The 26,117-nt window shown below is 44.8% G+C and overlaps 2 protein-coding genes across 2 annotated transcripts in view; both read left to right on the top strand.

Moving 5' to 3' along the window:
* LOC120023060 (ubiquitin carboxyl-terminal hydrolase 43-like) overlaps positions 1-22,203 on the top strand; it is a 46,442-nt gene extending 24,239 nt beyond the window's left edge. Inside the window, exon 3 of the mRNA XM_038967012.1 lies at positions 22,084-22,203. Coding sequence (XP_038822940.1) covers positions 22,084-22,203 — 120 coding nt within the window. The remainder of the gene's footprint in view (positions 1-22,083) is intronic.
* The window catches only part of LOC120066653 (ubiquitin carboxyl-terminal hydrolase 43-like), a 69,070-nt gene continuing 64,970 nt past the window's right edge, over positions 22,018-26,117 (top strand). The window contains exon 1 of the mRNA XM_039018088.1: positions 22,018-22,190. The gene's annotated coding sequence lies outside the window, so the exon portion shown is untranslated. The remainder of the gene's footprint in view (positions 22,191-26,117) is intronic.

Below are 26,117 nucleotides of genomic sequence, written 5' to 3'. Positions count from 1 at the left end.
GAAGCATAATTTGAGTAAAGCTGGAGGGATTTGTAAGCAGTGAGCCTCCCTGGGCTGAAGGTAACAATGGTCTCCATGGATGAGGTTGACCTCCTGTTAGTCTCTGAGGCTACTGCTCCCGCTGCTGCTACTGGGACTGTTCTGTACGATGCCGTCGTGTTCCTCATTTAGGCTGGCTTACTACGCCAGTGGCAGACACAGACCAAGGGAAGGGGGGGGGGGGGGGTGAAGCAGCAAGGTGCATTTGCCGCAAGGACATTGTTCCGATTTACAGTTCACTCTCGCTAATGTGCTGGTACTACTTGGTCAAAAGTAGTGCACTACATAGAAGGAAAGTCTTCAATGGAGAAGTGCACTGTCTGTGACTTTATTGTGTGAGACTTGTCCACAGAAACCCACCTCTTCCACTGTACTCTACAGGCCTTGAGGACTTGTCATTCTCCTTACCGCACTATTTCACGCTCATATTGTCTCTCTTTGTCTCTGTAATCTCTGTGTGTAATGCCAACCTGTTCTGCTAGTGTGGAAAATGCCGTGAAAGAATACAACTGATAGTGGTGCCTTTTGTTTGCCAATAATACAAGCTGACAATGTCTGGCCTTGAGGCCCATTGTCTTGTGTCATCATATCCCACACCCATCTTTATTGTCATCTCTCCCATATAAGGTAATACCTTCCTGGCACTCTGAAGCTGTATAACTGGAGTGGTGGCTGTAATGTGGCTTTACCTGTTCCGAGGAACACAGACATTCTCTTCCACACCCTTTGGCTTGTGGCCTGTCAAGAATATTTGCATTCTGTTCTCCCCTCCTCTGACCGAACACCTGACCGGACTAGCGTCCCTTTTGTTTACCGACCTTCAGCAAATGTTATTTTTGAACCCTGAGGGGCAGAAAGGTCACGGTCCTGAGTTTGTTTTTGGCTGCGTTCCACTTCACAGAGGAACAGGAGCCTGTTTTGTAATACCGTTTTGGTTTACCTTCTCTTGTCTGTTTTTTCTGTTTCTCTGTCTTATAAGTGGATTTTGTTTACTTTGTAGTTCGTACTCTGTCTCTTGTTCAGTCTAACTGGATGTTTGGCCCTTTCAGTGTTCTCTTTCCTGGTCAATTTTAAAGTATGGCTGTGGATTCTTTTACTTGGTGAGATTGCCACTTAACCTTTTGAACTCTAGTCTGGTAGACAGACAATGTGGCGACAAAGATACTCAAGGTTTCATTCTACAAAGCGGCCCATGTTGAAATCGCACCATAAAACCAACCTAGACCAGATTTTATAACCCAATTTGATGTGAAAGTGATATGAGGATTTTTAATGGATGTTGTCCTTTGTAACTTTTCAGAGAGAGAGAAAGAGAGATAAAGAGAGAGTGAGAAAACAAATCCTCTGCTTTTTCCACATTTCATGTTAAAAAGGAATTTGCACTGAAGGGGGCTTTGTAGGAGATCTCTTACACATGGGCACTCTTGTGGAATGTGGTTTTATCTTAGAGCATCACTTTTTACTAAAAATGAAAAACCGCTGACCTCTACGACCCGTTCCTCTTCACAAAATCATAGATTTTCTCTCCTTCCTCTTTCCTCTCTTAGCTTAGGTCGGATAATATATTTCTGAAATTAATATTTGCCTGTGAACATAGTCAGTGTGCAAATGAGAGACTGCTCTCCTCTCTTCCTCTCACCCCTCTCTGGCCTTTGCCAAGTCAGATTTGGCTCTGAAGGAGCTGCCAAGAGCTCTGTTCTGTGGCCTCTTATTTTCTGTTTTTATCTGTGTGTGTGTGTGTGTGTGTGTGTGTGTGTGTGTGTGTGTGTGTGTGTGTGTGTGTGTGTGTGTGTGTGTGTGTGTGTGTGTGTGTGTGTGTGTGTTTGTGCGTTGCGTGCGTCTGTGCATGTTGGTTCAGCGAGCTTCTCCACAGAAACTGCTAGAGGGCAGAGAGTTTGGCTTTGCCCCATGACATCGGAGAGTATACACCCAGTTCCAGCACTCTTTGGACAGGTCTAGGATCAGTGTTAGAAGGCTTGGTTGGCAAGTTTCACTGTGTTTTTAGTAGGGCATGGAAAAAATGAAAACACGAAGCAGTCCAAACTCCTTGGTCCTTTAAAAACCAGCTGTATGTAAAATATTGTGCTGTAGCTTGGAAAATAAATACATGTGGCTCTGGATGACAACATAATGATGTTTCCAACATTAGCACTGTTTTCTTAAAGAAGTGAAATACGCTTCGTGTTTTGTTTCCTTGCCAAGATACTGACGAGTATATTGGTATCGTCCCCGCTCTAGTTTTTAGGCACACGTCTGCCTATATGTGCTCAGTGGGCCTGTTATGGCCAAATTGGAAAGGAGTGGCCTCTCTCTTTGTGTCTGATGGTATGATAACCAACAGTGAAGAGAGAAACCCATTACATATATTTACTGCCCTCTACTTCAACAGTTGATATGTATTCCTCTAATAGGAATATAGTGGTGACCTTCATCTAGTGTCTGGACAGATAGAGAGAGGTGACATAGAGTGGGCAAAGCTGTCATAACTGATAGAGAGAGTTGACGTAGTGGGCAAAGCTGTCATAACTGATAGAGAGAGGTGACATACAGTGGGCAAAGCTGTCATAACTGATAGAGAGAGGTGACATAGAGTGGGCAAAGCTGTCATAACTGATAGAGAGAGATGACGTAGTGGGCAAAGCTGTCATAACTGATAGAGAGAGATGACGTAGTGGGCAAAGCTGTCATAACTGATAGAGAGAGGTGACATAGAGTGGGCAAAGCTGTCATAACTGATAGAGAGAGATGACATAGAGTGGGCAAAGCTGTCATAACTGATAGAGAGAGGTGACATAGAGTGGGCAATGCTGTTATAACTGATAGAGAGAGGTGACATACTGTACAGTGGGCAATGCTATCATAACTGATAGAGAGAGGTGACAGAGTGGGCAATGCTATCATAACTGATAGAGAGAGGTGACATACTGTACCATGGGCTATGCTTTCATAAATGATAGAGAGGGGTGACATAGAGTGGGCAATGCTATCATAACTGATAGAGAGAGGTGACATACTGTACAATGGGCTATGCTGTCATAAATGATAGAGAGGGGTGACATAGAGTGGGCAATGCTATCATAACTGATAGAGAGGGGTGACATACAGTGGGCAATGCGATCATAAATGATAGAGAGGGGTGACATACAGTGGGCAATGCGATCATAAATGATAGAGAGGGGTGACATAGAGTGGGCAATGCTATCATAAATGATAGATAGGGGTGACATAGAGTGGGCAATGCTATCATAACTGATAGAGAGGGGTGACATACAGTGGGCAATGCGATCATAAATGATAGAGAGGGGTGACATAGAGTGGGCAATGCTATCATAACTGATAGAGAGGGGTGACATACAGTGGGCAATGCTATCATAACTGATAGAGAGGGGGGACAGAAGCAGAGAGACAGGGATGGATGGTCTACATGTATGAGGACAGAGGGAGGGAGGAAGGGGAAGAAGGGAGGGAGGGAGGGAGGAAGGGAGGGAGGAAAGGGAGGGGAGTTATAGAATGCCTGCCGTTTCCCCTCTTATCATCCAGACGGCCACATTACCGTAATCCTACACTGAATAGACCCGAATTAGCAGCAGCTCTCCGCAGCTAAAAGAATAGGAGTGAGTCAGCCCCTTTACTGCAGGGCAAGCATTTCAGACCCCCTCCCTCTTTCCTTGCCCCCCCCCCCTCCTCTCTCTCTCTCTCTCTCTCTCTCTCTCTCTCTCTGTTCCTGCTGACCGCTTCCCTTTCTTTTCAGCTCCTGCCATCCATGCTGCCATGTCGCCCTGTTCACAGTGTTGAGTTTTTAATCCCCCCTTTAACCGGAACAGAACATGAAGTTGGGACAGAAAGTTGGAAACAAAGTTGGGTTGTTAGGTGAGGGAAGAACACACCAGGGACCTGGATAGAGACCAGGGGTGGGTGGTCAAATCCATTTCAATTCAGGAAGTAAACGGAATTCATGTCAATGAGGAAAATAATAATTGTAATTAGAATTCCAGTTTACTTCATGAATTGACTTACTTCAATTATAATTGACCTCAACCCTGCTAGTCCCTTTCCTTCCCTGTTGTGTTCTATAAAGCTTCAGAGGGTGCTGATGACACGGTTGCGCTATGCCTTCCATCTGAATCCGCTCACGCCGTCCAAACTCTGGAAAAGAACGACAGGAGGCGGTGGGGCTCTTCTATAAACGTGAAAACAGCCGGCTGTGTCAATATTGGCTTGTCTCATCCGCACGCGCAGCGGGACAGATGTCATCTCGTACAGCACAGAGAACCACTGAGCTGCCGGCTTACAGAATGTGCTTCTGTGGGGTGTCTGTGGAACATATCCAAAGAAAGTTTTTGTACACATACACACGCATGCAAACACACACACACACACACGCACACGCACACACAGTCTTCTGAGACTCCATACAGTTCCCACACACACATCCCATTCAGTGTGTGTGTGTGTGGGAGGCAAAAGATCCAAGAACAGAAACCATCACAGGGGACCAAATTCTGTTCTGTCAAAGCCTCTTCCCATATCTCTCTGCTACATCCATGAATGGAGCCACTCTGGATTCTTGACCACAGAGCATGTCGCCACCCACTGGTTGAATCAACGTTGTTTCCACATTTCAGTGAAATTATGTTGAACCATCGTGGAATAGACGTTGAATTGACTGTCTGTGCCCAGTGGGTATTAAGATTCAGCTCAGATCTATGGCTGACAGTTGGGTTTCTGGAGCTGCTGGGATTGACTCAGAGACACTATAGGAAGCACAGGTGGTCATGTTAAGCTCAAGAGTCCAACTATTGATTGAACTTTAGTTTTGAAATGATCACTGGCTCAGAGACCGGTTTGATTCCTGCTGAAATGAGTCAGAACCACTGTAAGTGGTAGGAAGCACAAGTGATTTTGCTAACCCATTCAGAGTCTGATGTAGAAGCAAATGAAATACACAGAAAATACTGAAATTCAGGCACTTTGTCCCAATGTGATTAAGCTCTAGTCCTACATTTGACAAATGTGTTTTGAAATTATCACTTAATCCGGGTCTCGGAAGTAATCACTGGCTCTGGTTTGATGACTGTGGTGATGACTGTGTTTTACATTTAGTGGTTATTAGTCTAATGCAGGTTAAACGTTGACTGAAGATTCACTGTGGCGTTGGTCGTTTACAAAAACACAGTTGCTGACTTTGCGTTCAAACATCTTTAGCATATTTTAGGGCTAGGATTGCCAGGGACCTCACGATATCATATCACGATACTTACACTACCGCTTAAAAGTTTGGGGTCACTTAGAAATGTCCTTGTTTTTGAAAGAAAAGCACATTTCTTGTCCATTAAAATAACATAAAATTGATCAGAAATACAGTGTAGGCATCTGCTTTCCTGTATGTTCTTCTCACAATTGTATTTTGAAATTTGCAAAAGGTTAACTGACAGCTGTAATCAACTGTAGAAATATAACCCATAGATGGCAGTTCCGATTCAAGTCAGGACTGGCAGCCAGGACTCGTACTAAAGACTCGTCTGTCTGTAGAAGCTAACAATTTATTTCAACAACATCTGAGCAATTCAGAGTTTACGGCACTGCTCTTCAAAGTAGCTTTATCATTTTGAGATAGGCTAATGGCACGAGTGCATGGGCCATCACCGCTGAGTAGCCTAGACTTCATCTCCATCATTGGGTGAGTCAGTGTGGCTCTGGAAAGTGTATTTAGTAGCCTACTGTAGCCTATAATACATATATATATATATATATATATATATATATATATATATATATATATATATATTATAGGCTACTGAGAGCAATAAAAACGACCTGGTCTTGAACTCAAACAATAGCCCAGGCAAATGTAAAAACACACAGAATGTACAATATTAGGAAGGATATATTCTCACTGTCAGAGTAGCCACTCATTTCGGTCATTTGTGTAGTATTAAAAACGATTTTGCTAATGTCATCTATCATGTAAATGAAGTAGAATTGCATGAAATTTAGTTTTTTCCCCCCTGTGTGTGGAAATACTAAAAACACCTCTGCTCAACCTCTGCCCAGCACCCCCAACTCCAAACATCTCCCTGCAGCTTTGCGCACACACCGTGGTGCATAAGTGCACACACACACACACACACACACACACACACACACACACACACACACACACACACACACACACACACACACACACACACACACACACTGCGGTACACCGTTGTAACAGGGGTAGGAAAACAACATGTGTTTCTATGTTCTGGAGGGCTGCTGCATTATGAAAACCTCAGAAGAAGCAACCAGGGATGTCTCTGCCACTACATGGGTCACAGAGCACAGGACCATGGAGAGTCCTATGTGAGCTGCGGCTTCTGTCTGTTTCTCTCAGATATCACAGGACCTGAACAGAATAAATTCTGACTCACACTGTAACTGTTATGAGTGTGAGTAAATTGTACAGGAGCCCTGTTAGGACAAACAGAACCTGTTTGCTTTGGGACCTGTAAGGTTACCTCTGCATACCCAGCGGTATAGTCACAGGCTAGCTTCAGGGACCCCAGAGAGCTTGGGCTCCTACTATACAGAAGTACCTCAATCTCCTATAGAGAGTCCCAGACAGGAGGGAGAGTACGGCCCAGGATGCAACAGCCCAGGAACAGTGTGTTTTTAGGTCAGCACTGAGCATATGGTAGTACAGTGAGCAACACCTCGCAACGTCTCTCATACTCCGGCAGAAGGTGAGCTAGCTCTGTGGGTCCTGGCAGGGGAGGACAACGGCTTGCCTCCCTGCCAGCAGAGCTCTATTTTTGGGCTAAACTCAGCGGTAGTCCCCATCCCTGCCTAGCCCTGCCTAGCCCAACAGCTGGCATACACGGCCTCGTTTACGAAAAAGTGAGCGGTCCAGTTTTTTGGGGCAGTTGCTCGGCATCGTGAGAAGATATCATTCTGTCGCCGCTTCGTTTAAGAGATTCACTCTTCAACTGCATTTTTACATTTGTGTCGAATCCAGAAGTTACGATGATCATCATCCATCCAGCTTTTATTCATGTCTCCAACTAGATTAGCAGGATCACGCAATGTCTGTGTCAAAAACACAGCCACACTCCCCCTACGTGAGTATGTCCTCCGGTATGTCGAACAAAGACACGACACGAAGGAAACATCTGTCTGGGACTTATTAAAGAGTCCTATTGATACGTGTGTCCTCTGATGACATCATTACACTGTCGAGACAGACACATAGCAGACATGGCTGTGACTTAATGAACTGTTTCAGTCCGCATGAGAGTACCGGACCGTCCTATTGATACGCCCTGTTACGGAAGAGTCCTTGGCTTTGTCTCAAATGAGAACCTATTCCCTTTGTAATGGAATACTGTTGACCAGGGCCCGTAGGAAACAATATAATATGGGAATAGAGTAGGAAACAATATAATATGGGAATAGAGTAGGAAACAATATAATATGGGAATAGAGTAGGAAACAATATAATATGGGAATAGAGTAGGAAACAATATAATATGGGAATAGAGTAGGAAACAATATAATATGGGAATAGAGTAGGAAACAATATAATATGGGAATAGAGTAGGAAACAATATAATATGGTAATAGAGTAGGAAACAATATAATATGGGAATAGAGTAGGAAACAATATAATATGGGAATAGAGTAGGAAACAATATAATATGGGAATAGAGTAGGAAACAATATAATATGGGAATAGAGTAGGAAACAATATAATATGGGAATAGAGTAGGAAACAATATAATATGGGAATAGAGTAGGAAACAATATAATATGGGAATAGAGTGCCATTTGGGATTCAGTCCTTGAGGCTACGGGTCATGCGTGTGCAGAAATGTGATGTTCTGATACCCAATACCCATGAGTATAGCCTTGTGTGTGCCTCCCTGCGACGCTGCCTTAGTTCTGCTGATTGCAGTGATATGTATCTGTTTGACGTCACATCTTTCATGGCAAAAGCAACAGCAGAAAAGGATCCTGGGTACAACATCTTCTGAGGGAGAAAAGGCATAGGTTATTTTTATTTCTGTGTTCAATACATGCTCCAGGGCAGAAATGTTCAGTGCAAGCATTGTGCGAAACCAATAAATAAATAAAAATCCATTGTTTATGTAGCTGCCTAGCAATAGGCAGTTACATAGTGCATGATCATCAAATCAAATGTGCAAATAGTCTGGGTAGACATTTGATTAGGTGTTCAGGAGTCTTATGGCTTGAGGGTAGAAGCTGTTTAGAAGCCTCTTGGACCTAGACGTTGCGCTCCGGTACCGCTTGCCGTGCGGTAGCAGAGAGAACAGTCTATGATTAGGGTGGTTGGAGTCTTTGACCATTTTTAGGGCCTTCCTCTGACACCGCCTGTTATGGAGGTCCTGGATGGCAGGAAGCTTGGCCCTGGTGATGTACTGGGCCGTTCGCACTACCCTCTGTAGTTCCTTGCGGTCGGAGGCCGAGCAGTTGCCATACCAGGCAGTGATGGAACCAGTCAGGATGCTCTCGATGGTGCAGGTGTACAACCTTTTGAGGATCTGAGGACCCATGCCAAATCTTTTCAGTCTCCTGAGTGGGAATAGGTTTTGTCGTGCCCTCTTCACGACTGTCTTGGTATGCTTGGACCATGTTAGTTTGTTGGTGATGTGGACACCAAGGAACTTGAAGCTCTCAACCTGCTCCACTGCAGCCCCGTCGATGAGAATGGGGGAGTGCTCGGTCCTCTTTTTCCTGTAGTCCACAATCATCTCCTTTGTCTTGATCACGTTGAGGGAGAGGTTGTTGTCCTGGCACCACACGGCCAGGTCTCTGACCTCCCTATAGGCTGTCTCGTCATTCTCAGTGATCATGCCTACAACTGTTGTGTCATCTACAAACTTAAAGATGGTGTTGGAGTCGTGGCTGGCCGTGCAGTCATGAGTTAACAGGGAGTACAAGAGGGAACTGAGCACGCACCCCTGAGGGGCACCTGTGTTGAGGATCAACGTGGTGGGTGTGTTGTTACCTACCCTTATCACCTGGGTGCGGCCCGTCAGGAAGTCCAGGATCCAGTTGCAAAGGGAGGTGTTTGTCCCAGGGTCCTTAGCTTATTGATGAGCTTTGAGGGCACTATGGTGTTGAACGCTGAGCTGTAGTCAATGAATTGCATTCTCACATAGGTGTTCCTTTTGTCCAGGTGGGAAAGGGCAGTGTGGAGTACAATAGAGATTGCATCATCAGTGGATCTGTTGGGCGGTATGCAAATTGGAGTGGGTCTAGGGGTTCTGGGATAATGGTGTTGATGTGAGCCATGACTACAGTCTGGCTACAGACATGAGTGCTACGGGTCGGTAGTCGTTTAGGCAGGTTACCTTAGTGTTCTTGGGCACAGGCACTATGGTGGTCTGCTTGAAACATGTTGCTATTACAGATTCGGACAGGGAGAGGTTGAAAATGTCAGTGAAGACAGTACACGTCCTGATAATCCGTCTGGCCCTGCGGCCTTGTGGATGTTGACCTGTTTAAAGGTCTTACTCACATTGGCTGCGGAGAACATGATCACACAGTCTTCCAAAACAGCTGGTGCTCTCATGCATGTTTTGGTGTTATTTGCCTCGAAGCGAGCATAGAAGTAGTTTAGCTTAGTCCTGTATTGATGCTTTGTCTGTTTGATGTTTCGTCAGAGGGCATAGCGGGATTTCTTATAAGCTTCTGGTTTAGAGGCCCGCTCCTTGAAAGTGGCAGCTCTAGCCTTTAGCTCAGTGCGGATGTTGCCTGTAATCCATTGTTTCTGGTTGGGGTATGTACGTACGGTAACTGTGGGGACAATGTCATCGATGCACTTGTTGATGAAGCCAATGACTGATGTGGTGTACTCCTCTATGCCGTCGGAGGAATCCCGGAACATATTCCAATCTGTGCTAGCATAACAGTCCTGTAGCTTAGCATCTGCTTCATCTGACCACTTTTTTATTGATATAGTCACTGGTGCTTCCTGATTAAATTTTTGCTTGTAAGCAGGAATGAGGAGGATAGAATTACGGTCAGATTTGCCAAATGGAGGGCGAGGGAGAGCTTTGTATACATCTCTGTTTGTGGAGTAAAGGTGGTCCAGAGTTTTTTTCCCTCTGGTTGCACATTTAATATGCTGATATAAATATGGTAAAACGGATTTAAGTTTCCCTGCATTAAAGTCCCCGGCTACTAGGAGCGCCGCCTCTGGGTGAGCATTTTCTTGTTTGCTTATGGCGGAATACAGCTCATTCAATGCTGTCTTAGTGCCAGCCTCTGACTCTGGTGGTATGTAAACAGCTACACATGATCACTTGACTTCCCATTTCTTAAGCTTTGTGAGCTTAATTTCTCACCTAATTTTATGGATAAGCCATTCCGCAAGCTATCAGTGTATATAATAACCTTTTCAAATACACATCTCACTTTCTGTCTGCTTGGGAATAGATTCCCCTTGACTTTGATACAAGATTCATGTAGCCAGTATGTCCTGTATGTCTGCTTTAGCTGTGGAATAACTTCTGAAATCTTGCTCTGCTCCAATCATCTAAATTCTGGAAATCAATTACAGTAGCTTGCGAAAGTATTCACCCCCCTTGGCATTTTTCCTATTTTGTTGCTTTACAACCTGGAATTAAAATATATTTTTGGGGGGTTTGAATCATTTGATTTACACAACAAGCCTACCACTTTGAAAATGGAAAATATTGTTTTATTGTGAAACAAACCAGAAATAAGACAAAAAAACAGAAGACTTGAGCGTGCATAACTATTCAACCCCCCAAAGTTAATACTGTCACGTCCTGACCATAGTTCTTATGTGTGTTGCTTGTTTTAGAGTTGGTCAGGACGTGAGCTGGGTGGGCATTCTATGTTGTGTGTCTAGTTTGTCTGTTTCTGTGTTCAGCCTGATATGGTTCTCAATCAGAGGCAGCTGTCAATCGTTGTCCCTGATTGAGAATCATATATAGGTGGCTTGTTTTGTGTTGGGGATTGTGGGTGGTTGTCTTCTGTCTTTGTGTTCTGCACCAGATAGGACTGTCTCGGTTTTCACATTTGTTATTTTGTATTTTGTATAGTGTTCACGTTATTGTCTCTTCTTTATTAAATCATGTTGAACACTAGCCGTGCTGCATTTTGGTCCTCTCCTTCACCCCAGGAGAAAAAACGGTTCCAGAACCACCCACCAAACTCGGACCAAGCAGCGTGGCTACGGGAAGCAGCGGCAGCAGCAGCAGCAGCAGGAGCTAGCAAGGCAGAGTGGCTGGAACCCCGAGAGGCTCCCCCAAAAATGTCTTGGGGGGGGACACAGGGGGAGTGTGGCTGGGTCAAGTGGGAGACTTGAGCCAGTTCCCCGTGCTTACCATAAGGAGCAGTTGGCTAAATTGAGGTACGAGTCGGAGAATGTGGAGGAGTTATTGGACAGATTGGAGGAAAGTGAAAGGATGGGAGATTATGAGACATTTGATGAGTTGTTGGTGATATTGGAGGAGAGCGAAGAGAGAGAGATGTTGGTTTGGCGTAGTATACACGGTACTCGCCCTGAGGTGTGTGATTACCGTGGAGAGCGGGAGTACGGGCAGACACCGTGTTATGCGGAAGAGCGCACGGTGTCTCCTGTACGTGTGCTTAGCCCGGTGCGGGTTATTACACCTCCCCGCACTGGTAGGGCTAGATTGGGCATTGAGCCAAGTGCCATGAAGCCGGCTCAACGCGTCTGGTCTCCAGTGCGTCTCCTCGGGCCGGCATACATGGCACCAGCCTTACGCATGGTGTCCCCGGTTCGCCAACACAGCCCAGTGCGGGTTATTCCACCTCCCCGCACTGGTCGGGCTACGGGGAGCATACAACCAGGTAAGGTTGGAAAGTCTCGGTGCTCAAGGGAGCCAGTACGCCTGCACGGTCCGGTATATCCGGCGCCACCTTCCCGCCCCAGCCCAGTACCTCCAGTTCCGGCACCACGCACCAAGCCTCCAGTGCGTCTCCAGAGCCCTGTTCCTCCTCCACGCACTCTCCCTGTGGTGCGTGTCTCCAGCCCAGTACCATCAGTGCCAACACCACGCACCAGGCTTCCAGGGCGTCTCCAGAGCCCTGTTCCTCCTCCACGCACTCTCCCTGTGGTGCGTGTCTCCAGCCCAGTACCTCCAGTTCCGGCACCACGCACCAAGCCTCCTGTGCGTCTCCAGAGCCCTGTACGCACTGTTCCTTCTCCCCGCACTCGCCCTGAGGTGCGTGCCCTCAGCCCGGTACCACCAGTGCCGGTACCACGCACCAGGCCTACTGTGCGCCTCGAGTGCCCAGTGTGCCCTGTTCCTGCTCCCCGCACTAGCTTTGAGGTGCGTGTCTCCAGCCCAGTACCACCAGTTCTGGCACCACGCACCAGGCCTACTATGCGCCTCAGCAGGTCAGAGTCGGCCGTCTGCCCAACTCCGGCTGCACTGCTCGTCTGCTCAACGCCGCCTGCACTGCTTGCCTGCCCAGCGCCGTCTGAGCTGCCTGCCTGCCCAGCACCGTCTGAGCCATCCGTCTGCCCAGCACCAGTCATGAGCTGCCCGCCAGTCATGAGCTGCCCGCCAGTCATGAGCTGCCCTCCAGTCATGAGCTGCCCGCCAGTCATGAGCTGCCCTCCAGTCATGAGCTGCCCTCCAGTCATGAGCTGCCCTTCAGTCCAGAGCTGCCTCTCTGTCCGGAGCTGCCTCTCTGTCCGGAGCTGCCCTTCAGTCCGGAGTTGCCCCTCTGTCCTGAGCTACCTCTCTGTCCTGAGCTACCTCTCTGTTCTGAGCTACCTCTCTGTCCTGAGCTGTCTCCTCTATCTAGGGGGGACCTTTGTGAAGGTTCCTAGACCAGGGTCGGGGGCGAGGGTCGCCACTCAAAGGACGCTAAGGAGGGGGACAAAGACAATGGTGGAGTGGTGTCCTCGTCCTGCGCCGGAGCCGCCACCGCGGACAGATGCCCACCCAGACCCTCCCCTTGAGATTTAGGGGTGCGTTCGGAGTCCGCACCTCAGGAGGGGGGTACTGTCACGTCCTGACCATAGTTCTTATGTGTGTTGCTTGTTTTAGAGTTGGTCAGGACGTGAGCTGGGTGGGCATTCTATGTTGTGTGTCTAGTTTGTCTGTTTCTGTGTTCAGCCTGATATGGTTCTCAATCAGAGGCAGCTGTCAATCGTTGTCCCTGATTGAGAATCATATATAGGTGGCTTGTTTTGTGTTGGGGATTGTGGGTGGTTGTCTTTGTGTTCTGCACCAGATAGGACTGTCTCGGTTTTCACATTTGTTATTTTGTATAGTGTTCACGTTATTGTCTCTTCTTTATTAAATCATGTTGAACACTAGCCGCGCTGCATTTTGGTCCTCTCCTTCACCCCAGGAAGAAAGCCGTTACAAATACTTTGTAGAGCCACCTTTTGCAGCAATTACAGCTGCAAGTCTCTTGGTGTATGTCTCTATAAGCTTGACACATCTAGCCACTAGGATTTTTGCCCATTCTTCAAGGCAAAACTGCTCCAGCTCCTTCAAGTTGGATGGGTTCCGCTGGTGTACAGCAATCTTTAAGTCATACCACAGTTTTTCAATTGGATTGAGGTCTGGGCTTTGACTAGGCCATTCCAAGACATTTAAATGTTTCCCCTTAAACCACTCAAGTGTTGCTTTAGCAGTATGCTTTGGGTCATTGTCCTGCTGGAAGGTGAACCTCTGTCCCAGTCTCAAATCTCTTGAAGACTGAAACAGGTTTCCATCAAGAATTTCCCTGTATTTACTGCCATCCATCATCCCTTCAATTCTGACCAGTTTCCCAGTCCCTGCCGATGAAAAACATCCCCACAGCATGATGGGGATGGTGTTCTCGGGGTGATGAGAAGTGTTGGGTTTGCGCCAGACATTGCGTTTTCCTTCATGGCCAAAAAGCTCAATTTTAGTCTCATCTGACCAGAGTACATTCTTCCATGTCTTTGGGGAGTCTCCCACATGCCCTTTGGTGAACACCAAACGTGTAGCTTATTTTTTTCTTTAAGCAATGGCTTTTTTCTGGCCACTCTTCCGTAAAGCCCAGCTCTGTGGAGTGTACAGCTTAAAGTGGTCATATGGACAGATACTGGTGGCGTCCCTCTCTTGGCAGGTTTGTTGTGGTGCCATATGCTTTCCATTTTTTAATAATGGATTTACTGGTGCTCCGTGGGATGTTCAAAGTTTTTATTAATTTTTTATAACACAACCCTGATCTGTACTTTGTCCCTGACCTGTTTGGAGAGCTCCTTGGTCTTCATGGTGCCGCTTGCTTGGTGGTGCCCCTTGCTTAGTGGTGTTGCAGACTCTGAGGCCTTTCAGAACAGGTGTATATATACTGAGATCACGTGACACATGTGACACTTAGATTGCACACAGGTGGACTTTATTTAATTAGTGATGTGACTTATGAAAGTAATTGGTTACACCAGATCTTATTTAGGGGCTTCCTAGCAAAGGGGGTGAATACATATGCACACACCACTTTTCAGTATTTTTTTTTATTTTTTTGAAACAAGTAAGTTTTTTCATTTCACTTCACCAATTTGGACTATTTTGTGTATGTTCATTACATGAAATTTAAATTACAGTTTGTAATGCAACAAAATAGGAAAAACACCAAGGCGGATGAATACTTTTACAAAGCACTGTAAATAGCCTGGGAGGGTTTGAATGCCAGTGCTAATATTCTCCTCTGAGCACAGGGGGCCCAGAAAATTGATCTGGATCTGTTAGCTGTTAGCGTTCAGCACTTTTGGATTACACAATTTAACTTTTTCGCACTTTTTGCATATTAGCATCTCTCATGTTACGCTAGCTCCTGCTTCACATGTATTTTTGGCAGGCCCACCTGCCTTGGCACTATAGGGGGCACTATATACTATAGGGGTATTTATTCATCACTGGTTCCCAGATATAAGAAAATGTTAGTGCACGCACACACCCACTTTTAGAGAAATCACAGTTGAATGGAGGCATCTGTTGTTTGTTCTAAGGTCCAGCTAAGTGCCTGTTGACCTACTTGTGGGGAAGGTGCCTTCTCTAGTGTGCAGCGAAGCCCACCGGGCTTTGGATTTGTTATGAATAGAGAATTAAGTAGCCCGAGCCTTCGCTGCAGTGCCTGGCAACACATGCCTTGGGTCTGCTGGTATTCCCCACAATACACTCTTACTACTACTACTGCAGCGTCCACCCGGAGCCTCTCTTTATCAGCCACTCACTCTCAACAGAATTACACACCCCAGGACAGTGAGTCAATCCCCTTATATAAGCCTTATGTATTACCTTAACCTGTTAGTGGCATGATAAACAATTGGATTGCTAAAAGCAAGTTGCGAAACTATGCACCTCTTACGATAACACATTCTGGAAAACTAAAACAAGCACTTCTTATTCTACGAGATCAAGATCAGCTAGTTCCTCCCTGTTTGTCTGTTTTTCCCCCATTTGGTGCCTAAGCAATACAACCCAGGTTAAGCCCACTAGCTTCCCTTCCTCTCTATTAGGAAAATAGAATAAACACAACTCTGCAATATGTAACTGTTAAAAAGCATGTTGAGTTATTTTATGAAGATGAATTGCTGCGGGGAGAGTTTGTGCTTCGTGGTTTTAAACTCACAACTCATTTCCAAGGAGATGCTGTGTTTAATGAAAAACGTCCTCCTCAGTCCACATTTTGATGGGAAAGAAACCCAATATTTCCATGGTGATTTGTGTAAGGACTGGGACCAGGCTACTTAGCTGACGATTCTGTACTATGCTAGTATACTATACTATCTCTGACTATGGTTTAGTTCTGTCTCTGGCTGTATTTGTGTTGATTCTTCCATCTACTCAAGGTATTGGTCTCGGTTTTTACTATCAGCTAGTAGCATATCCTGTGTTTTTGTCCACATTTTGACTGAAAGGAAGGTCACATTTGAGTTAACTGACCCGAAGGACTGTACCTATTAGCATATCCTGTGTTTTTGTCCACATTTTGACTGAAAGGAAGGTCACATTTGAGTTAGCTGACCCGAAGTACTGTACCTATTAGCATATCCTGTGTTTTTGTCCACATTTTGACTGAAAGGAAGGTCACATTTCAGTTAGCTGACCCGAAGGACTGTACCTATTAGCATATCCTGTGTTTTTGTCCACATTTTGACTGAAAGGAAGGTCACATTTGAGTTAGCTGACCCGAAGGACTGTACCTATTAGCATATCCTGTATTTTTGTCCATATTTGAAAGAAAGGAAAGTCACATTTGAGTTAGCTGACCCGAAGGACTGTACCTATTAGCATATCCTGTATTTTTGTCCATATTTTGAAAGAAAGGAAGGTCAAATTTGAGTTAGCTACAGCGCTGCTGGTCAGCGATCTGTGTCAGCTTCCAACCTTGCCGGGTACACAACTCTGCTAACAGGACAAAACCAAGAGACTCAAATTCACCTCTCTAATGGCGCACCTTCGGCACTGTGTTGTAGGATTTGCAGAATCCCTAGATGTAATATTTTCTAGTGCTTTCACTCTCTCTCTCTCGCTCTTGCTCTCTCGCTCGTGCGCTAATAGCTCCAATAAACCATTATTCCCCAGCACGTCTCAGGCCATCCATGTCTGTATTTAATCTTTAATTGTGTTAGCGAAGGAAAAAATTGCTTTGGGGATTCGACAGCTTGAAAGAGACATCTTGTTCATTTGGCTCATCATTATCAGCAGAATAGCTTCTTGGTTGAAAATACGTAATAAGAGACAAAACAATATTATTACTAGATAGTCTGGAGTTTGCTGTGCATCATAATGTTTTTTGTGTTGTTTTTTTTTACATTGGATGACAAGCTATTATGGAGGCTATTATCCAACTATTTGTAATGGTTGTTGTAAAATGTTGTCATGGTTTTGCTCCTCACTTTCATAATGTTACAACACGTAAGCCTATTTCTAATTTTTGTACCATCGTCCTTAGATCTTGCAAAACGTTCTAATGTAGTTTGTCAGAAGAAAGCACGGCCATTATGAGTCTGACTCTAACCTATTGAGACTCTTTAACACGTCCTCATAAACACTTACTGTAGATGCCTCACACACTTTCAGACTACTATAGTTTCTTACTAACACTTAGATGCCTCACACACTTTCAGACTACTATAGTTTCTTACTAACACTTAGATGTATCACACACTTTCAGACTACTATAGTTTCTTACTAACACTTAGATGTATCACACACTCTACTGCTGCTATTCCCAAAGTAGGTGAGTGCTCTTCTGAAGAGAGTGCTTCTAGTGGCTCGATGAGATTGTCCTGCCTTTGGGGAAACTAGGAAAGTGTACCACACACATCTTCTTCACAGGAAGCATAATGGACTTTCTTACCTTTTTTTAAGAAACAGGGTGACACATTTAGGATGCGAAGAGGGGAGGAGAGGTATAAATAGCAGTTAGGCCTTTTGCTGTTGACACAGAAGTGTGTCAAATAATTGATTATATCACAGATGTTAATGAAACAAAGCTGACAGATATTCTCCAGGGTTATGTTGTCGATCTTGGTTGTACAGTACTTATGTTTTATTGATACACATGTTGATACAATAATCACAACATAAGATATTGATATGTGACCTTGCTCTAAATGTGTCCTAAATTAGTTTGAGGTAATTAGAGATTTTTAGACAGGCACAAACTTCAGGGCAGAACTTTCACCCCAAAACGGAAATTGATGTCGACTTCAAAATCGCCTCCAACGCTTAGCTCTGGTCCCCAGGTGACAATGAATTCATTTTCAATCTCAGTACCTCACGCAGGGCATCTAAACTGTCCATTACCATCCAGGTCGGAAACAGCTACTAAAGTAATGTTTTGGGGCAGAGCAACTCAAATAGCTCCTTCATCCTATTGCTCTATTTCTTTACCGTCAACTGTACTGTTCTCACTGAAAGCAGTCAGTATAAACTTACCTATACTATGCAGTTTATCATGGGGTTACACAATACTTTAGCCACATGGCCCAAAACCTCTCAAAGGGTTCTCTACAAGGTTTCAACTGAATGAGTTAAATAGCAATTGAATCAGCTTCAGTCGTAACCCCATAAAAGCTTGGATATGTCGCTGTGACCCCTTTGTTTGCTGAGGCTACTTCACTATTTGACTCTGCATAGCAACTAATTGAAGGCCTCTCTCATAGGATGTTGCTGTGACCCCTTTGTTTGCTGAGGCTACTTCACTATTTGACTCTGCATAGCAACTAATTGAAGGCCTCTCTCATAGGATGTCGCTGTGACCCCTTTGTTTGCTGAGGCTACTTCACTATTTGACTCTGCATAGCAACTAATTGAAGGCCTCTCTCATAGGCTATTCACAGAAAGAGTAATAGTATGGAAGCATGTAGCTTCATACAACACTCCAAAGAAGACAACAATAATCATCTTATCGAGCCAGTACGCTAAATGTGCTGAAAGTCATCACACAACACACATTTCCCCATGTCCCAAATAATATATGCCTCAAAAACATTTGATTGAAATGTCTTATTTGATCATTTTCATTGGCTGAGAGTATCAATGAATATCCAGTATGGAAGCATGTAGCTCAATGAGCTCCGTTATCCAGTGGATCTGTCTCCTTCAGCTTAGCAGGAAGTGATTAGTATGGTTATGATGACTAAGAATGTATTTTTAAAAGCTCCTTCATCCTATTGCTCTATTTCTTTACCGTCAACTGTACTGTTCTCACTGAAAGCAGTCAGTATAAACATAACAAGAGTCTAGAAGCTCTTGGTGAAAATATCTCTGTGTGCTGCTCTTTGATTACATCAGCAGGCACTGTTCAGGTAATTGCAGAGTATCTACCTGCAGTCCCCTAGCACCATGAGTCACAGTGGTTCACTCTATCCTTCGTTTGATTTCGCTGTGCACTGAACAGAACTCAATACACCAACTACCAAAGCACTTCAATAAATGATAGTTGTGGGTGAATGCAGTTTCTCTCACCCCGTCAGGTAAACTTGAACTATGGTTAGACGTGCTCCGGAACTTTGGCGACTAAGAAAGTATTTTTGAAACCTTCCACTTTGGGCTGGATGTGTCAATGTGTAGTTCATACATGCATAATCTATGAGCAGAATTACTTTCTTACCTCAATTATCCACAAAATCCCTAGTTTGAAAGAAACTGTGCAGCGCCATTTTCCCTACATTTTCCAACACATGGGCCGGCCCCCTAGCAATTCGAGTTCCAGACATGAGCTTCAGCCCTTCGCCATTTGAGTGACAGCTATCAAGATGCACACACAGAAGATTTTAGGGAACCACCTTTGGCTCATGAGCGCTACTTTCAAAACTACAGGCTAAAAAGTGAACAAAAGTAGAGGCGGATCTCTTCAAATCAGCCTGTTGAAAGATCCCCCCCCAACCAGAAAAAAAAGTTTTTTTCTATTGTGTCATTTAGACTGACACATAAGTGTCTGGAGAATAAACAAATGCCTGTTAACTCCACTTATCCATCATGTATGGTGGAGGTGTGTGTGCGTGCGCCTGCGTGCGGAAAACGTTGCTTCAAAGACCGATTCGTTCCCCGGGAGTGACAATAATCGATCTTATGATTTCTGGGAATGATTTTGTAAAAAAGCCGTAAGATGATGACTGGCTGTGGTAAAAAGGAAATATATCCCGCAGGCTGATGATACGTTATGTCAAATGCCATTTTTTCATCTGTGAAAGCCATCAATTCATACATCAGCGATTTGTGACTGATTTGAGTATTGATTTCAGGTCCGTCCGTGCCACAGCCTGGTTCCCTCTATAAAAGAGACTCAAGGGTTCAGTTCAGGCCTGTGGTTGGTGGGCTTGGCTGCTCTATACTTTATTCCTGTAGGATCAATATGTTTATTTACCTGTCTATCTGGAAAGTAACACAGTCTTTAGCTGTGATATATCTACTGTTGGAGAGAGATTTGGTTTTGTCAGGGTTCTAGACGTTCCTTCAGTGGCTCATGCAAACCTCTATTTACCTCTATAACCTCTATTTACCTCTATAAAAAACAAATACATTTCAGGCTATTCCGTTAAAACAACTAGTGCCGGGCCTCCCGGGTGGCGCAGTGGTCTAGGGCACTGCATCGCAGTGCTAACTGCGCCACCAGAGTCTCTGGGTTCGCGCCCAGGCTCTGTCGCAGCCGGCCGCGACCGGGAGGTCCGTGGGGCGACGCACAATTGGGCTAGCGTCGTCCGGGGTAGGGAGGGTTTGGCCGGTAGGGATATCCTTGTCTCATCGCGCTCCAGCGACTCCTGTGGCGGGCCGGGCGCAGTGCGCGCTAGCCAAGGGGGCCAGGTGCACGGTGTTTCCTCCGACACATTGGTGTGGCTGGCTTCCGGGTTGGAGGCGCGCTGTGTTAAAGAAGCAGTGCGGCTTGGTTGGGTTGTGCTTCGGAGGACGCATGGCTTTCGACCTTCGTCTCTCCCGAGCCCGTACAGGAGTTGTAGCGATGAGACAAGATAGTAATTACTAGCGATTGGATACCACGAAAAATTGGGGAGAAAAGGGGATAAAAAAATAAATAAAAAAAAAATAAATAAAAAACAACTAGTGCCTATGCACACGTTGTAATAAAAATAATAATTTTAATTGATGCATTTAAAACGGTCCTTTTGTGAGGCACAGGCGGGAACTGGTTCTGTACGATGGCCGAGTGGTGGGATCGATAAACCAGGAGGATTCTTCATAATCGTTTAAATCGGCAGATTAGGAACATTTTGGCTTCCCAGTAGAATACAATGGCGATAGACAGAGCGAGTATGTTGCCACTGCTCAACAAGAATAGCCTATGCAGCTGCCAACACCTCAAACATGTTGACACATTGACACCGACATCACCCCAGTATTCCTACCACCTGAGCAAGACGGAAACGCCAAAAAAAAAAAAAATCTCCCTTCTGCTTTCAAACAGCAATTCACAGCTGATTCTGATCGGGGGAAAGAAATTACAAGAGTGATAGGTATGTTTATAGCCGCGGATATGCGCCCATTCTCTGTGGTTATGAAGAATAGGGGGTTTCAGCACTTTGTGGAAGTGCTCAAGCCTCATTATAAACTTCGCCCTCTCACACCCATTTCTGCAAACAGGTAGTACCCGCTCTATATAAGCAAGCTAAAGACAAAGCTGTCAATGAATTGGCCAATGTTGTGCAGGACATCTACAGCAGGTGTACTCAACTACTATTTGAGAAGATCCGGTCACACACATTCCTAGGTGGCAAAGGTCTGGATGGATAATGTAATTTATCGGCATAGTAACAAACCCCCACCTCGCAACCCATGTAACCCTGAAAATACAATACAGTGTTGTTATTCCTGATTGTGCTGTCATCCTGCATTATATGGATCATGATCATATATGGAATCAGGAATATCAACACTTTGTATTTCTTAAGTAAACAAAAATGAACTACATTATGGTTGGTGTCTCATTTTCCCGCTGTACTGAAACTGAACCGAACCGTAACCCCAAAACCGCAATACGTACCACCGAACTGTGGGTTTGGTGAACCTTTACAGCCCTAGTGGTCAGCCGGACTGACTTGTTTTGAATCAACCCAGATTCAGTATATTCACTTTAATGTGTTTACCTGCCTACTGCTCTCCCTTCTACCCAACTCTCATCGATCTCCCTCTAAGCCAAGGTCAGTAATGCTGAGAGGAAAGTGAATTACATGGGAACGCAAACACACACACACACACGTAATGACAGTCACGAGGTAAGATCTGGCTGTTTTCATTCTCTCTCTTCGCCAATGAAGCTGAACACTATAAAAAGTACAAGAGTGTATTAACGTGCATTAGCACCTCATTTAGCACCTGTCCCATTGTAGCGCTCCTGTTTACATCTGCTGTGATACACCTTGTTACCCTGCTGGTGTTCAGCTCTAGCTTGTGTTGACGTTTTCACACACACACACACACACACACACACACACACACACACACACACACACACACACATACACACACACACACACACTCACACATACAGGTCATTCACACATTCACGCTTTCTCTCTCTCTGTTCCAGGGCCCGCTGGGTGGAGCGGAGGAGAGCCCTGTCTCCGGCCCAGCAGCAGCACACCAGCCTGGGACGCGGCACAGCTTCGTCCAGGACCACTTTCAGGCACAGTACAGGTACGAGGCATAGACAATATCATACAGGTACATTAGTAGTCACAGACGATAAGAGGTGAGGAGTCACATTCAATTAGTACAGGTCAAGTAATAACGCATACTTAAGTTATGCAGCAATTCAATAACGATTTCTCACACCATGAGGCTTCATGGAGTACAAAATACCTAAACTTCTCATCCAAGACTTTTGTAATGTCTGTGTGCATAGTTTTTCTCGCCAGAATCTATAGCATGCCATTATATAGAGTATAGGTATTCAGAACAGGTGAGCATGCACTTTCCCTCCTGTGGATAAGAACGGGTAGCCTGCTAAAGTAGGTCACATTGAGCTAGCTGTGAACATTTTCTGGGATTAGTCTCTGTCTGTTTGGCTCTTTTCCTCCTGGCCTGTGGTACACACACACACACACACACACACACACACACACACACACACACACACACACACACACACACACACACACACACACACACACACACACACACACACACACACACACACACACACACACACATACACACAAAGCAGCAGCAGCAGGATCCCTGCATAGCCAGTCTCATGGAAATGCAGTGACCCTCTGCTAGCCTTGTCATGATGTTCTCCATCTCTTTTCCTCCCCATCCACCTCTTCTTAGATCAATCTGTTGAAACGTTCCACTTGTTGATTTATGATACCAACCACTGATCTGTATACCACATGGATTGACTGAGCAGTTTAACGGATGATTAGACTTTGACACATCCATATTGTATAGATAATGAGATTAGACCTGAAATGTACAGAATCTGCTGGGAGTCGAATGCGCTCTTCGCTATAACAAAAAAGTACTCAAGTTGTATCGGGCTTAGTATTGGACTTAACACCATGCTGGTAGATTAGTGTGAGTCAATCAATATAGGGTTAACCCCAGACAGTTGGACTGAATTGATGATGATGCGGGGTTAACCACCCAGTCAATCGTGGGATTATGATTCCCACTCCCTCATCACAGGATGATGGATTATACACTTATACAAACCCACTGTATCCCTGCGGAGACTGATCTCTCCAGGCTGCTAATTGGAAATTGCTCTCAGAATCCATTTTCCCTTATGGAAAAATTTGTGTCTGAAACGGAATATCGTAATTTTGAGGCAGAATATCGGAATTCCCAGATGGAATATTCAGAGTAAAGTGTGTCTCCTTTAACATCCAACCCCCTTGGCTCTTGGCTATGATGTGTTTGCCACAACAGCACACAGGTTGTGTTTACGTCCTATTATCATATTATCCATTAATTCATTAGCAGATAAGAGTAGCGACACTAGGGGAAATCTGAGACGTAACCTTCAAGACACTCCAAATGCATCCCTAAACAGCTTAGCAAAGAATGCTAATTCGATGGCTCCTCTCATCAATAATTTTGTCTCTTGTCTCAAATGGCACCCTATTCCCTTCATAGTGCACTACCTAGGCTGCGGTCCAAACACTTAAACGACACACCCTCGTCCACTTACCCTCGCCTTACGCCCTTGGGGGAGTCCCCGTCGCCATCTTGAAGGGTGGTCCAAATGATTAGCCAAGCAAGGGAAGTCCCCATAATTCAATTCGCGACGATTGTACATCTGCGAAAACTTAAAAACAACATCAATGGAGAAGTCAACATACAAGTGTAAGTAAAAACGAATGCTACGTAAAAATTAAATATGTTTTTGTTTGGTTATCTTTTGGAAATTGTAGAAATAAAATATTTTCCTTCTTCAGAAGTTCCAGCTAGGCAAGCTAATTAATTTGCTAGCTATCATACAGTAGGCGTATATTAATAATGATATATTCAATAAAAGTAGACATACACTCGTAATTGACTGTAGTGCATATAAAGCACCCACAAGTTACCGGTGGCTGAAAACACAATCATTGCGGGATGTTTGAGTGGCAAATTTACGGCCAAGGGTGGTCCATTCCTTCCTCCCTCGCCCCTTGCCCTGCAAGTGTATACTCGTCAGACGTCATGATACGTCATCAGAAGTGTCCACTTAATTTAAGTGCTGAGGGGATAGGGTGTCTTTTAAGTGTTTGGACTGCAGCCCTCGACGAACAGTTTTGGCTGACAGCTGTGAAGTGTCTGGACTCACCATCCTGGATATACAGATGTAGGATCTTAATTTGATAATTTTTTTGTTGCTGAGAATTTTCCTGCAAAGCAGGTAATGTAAACTTCTAGTGTATTTGAGTTTTTAAAAGGCTTCTAAAGTTTGTAATTTAATTTTGAAATGTCAGACTTGATTTGCCCTAACGAAAAATGTATCCACCTCCACAAAAATGTTCATTAATTATAACCCACATAATAGTTCACATTTCCCACTGCTGCAGGATTATTTCCCTGCTGAAGCAAACTGGCTCAAATTAAGATCCTACATTTGTACACCTAAGGTGTAGTAGTATACTCTTAGAAAAACACAAAAGGGTTCTTCGGCTGTCCCCATAGGATGACCCTTTTTTAATTCCAGGTAGAACCCATTTTGGTTCCAGGTAGAACTCTTTTGGGTTCCATGTAGAACACACTCTGGAAAGGGTTCTACACCAAACTCAAAAAGGTTCTACCTGGAGCAAAAAAGTGTTATTCGAAGGGTTCTCCATTGGGGACAGCTAAAAAAGAGTGTAGTGTGTGTTTAGTCAGGGGTTACAATCCAATACTTAAAGCACCAGTAATTAGTACTTTGATGGTCTGCTCCCTAAGGATATGTCTCAGTGTTGAGTACATGTTGTTGTCACATTATGCAGTCTACTGTAAAGTGATTACAGAACTACTCCAAACTCTGTTGTTTCTCTCGCAACGCACCTTGTAATTTTCTGCCTGGCTCCACCTCAACAGCTTGAAGTGTCAGAGAGTAGCAGGGTTGCACTGTAATTGCGATTCCAGAGTTCCGGACACAGACCCAGGTAGCAGGATAACGGCTGTCTGGTTTGGCTGGAGGGTGGTGGGGGGAGGTACAGATGGAGAGGGAGGGGGCAGATGGCTGGAGGGCTTGTTACAGATGACCTTGCAGGTAGAGCCTGGGAGAGGTAGAGCCTGCCTGGCTGTTCCCCACCCCTGCCTGGCCTGGCATTACATGGGGCCGTCTGTAAAGTTCCTTTTGTCTGTAGAGTTAATGCACTGTGCCTGCCTATAACTGTACTTCTGTTCATGCAAGTGCATTTGAGTATGAATACAGATCAACACAAGTAATGTATCCTATCCACTCAAACTGTTGTGTTCCATTGGGCTCCGTTCCTACATTCTAACTCAACGTTGCCGTATTGGGTGTTCTATCTTCCAGACTTCTGAAGACACAAGACAGTGTAGTAGTGTAACGGAGACAATGGGTGTTTTTCAAAATGCATACTACCACGCTCCGAGCATGCAAATTGGAGCACGGGAGGGTCGGGGTATGAGTCCAAATCAAAGTAGCCGAAACGGAGCACGGAGGGAACTTCTCGAATGTGAAATGTTGCTTATTCGCATGTAAAATGTTACCTGACTACAATATTTTATGTTGATATGTTAATAAATACATGCTGTGTAAATTTTAGCATATTTACCTGCCTAGGTACCATAGAACCCATAGAGTCCATAATAAGTCAATAGGGCTAACTGGCTAGCTACTACTGTTACTACTGAAGAATTGTTAGCTAGCCACCCACAAAGAATTGACATCTACCTTGCATAATATTAGTTTTAGGTCATTTTTGCCTTTTATACCATCTGGTTAGCAACATTATTAAGATTCACATATGCATAGCTAGCTGATAGTTATGAAGTAAAACATTTGCTTTGTGTTTATCTTTTTTTCGTCTCTATTGCCACTGTCCTGGCTGGAGGACTGTTCAGTGAATGGGTAGCTAAGTCCATAGTAAGTCAATTAGGCTAACTGGCTAGCTAGCTAATCATCCGCCGAATACAACA

This window comes from Salvelinus namaycush, chromosome 2 (genome assembly GCF_016432855.1).
Source record: "Salvelinus namaycush isolate Seneca chromosome 2, SaNama_1.0, whole genome shotgun sequence".
Classification (NCBI taxonomy): Eukaryota; Metazoa; Chordata; class Actinopteri; order Salmoniformes; family Salmonidae; genus Salvelinus; species Salvelinus namaycush.
Note: the sequence above shows the minus strand (reverse complement) of the source record. Positions and strands in the feature narration are given on the sequence as shown.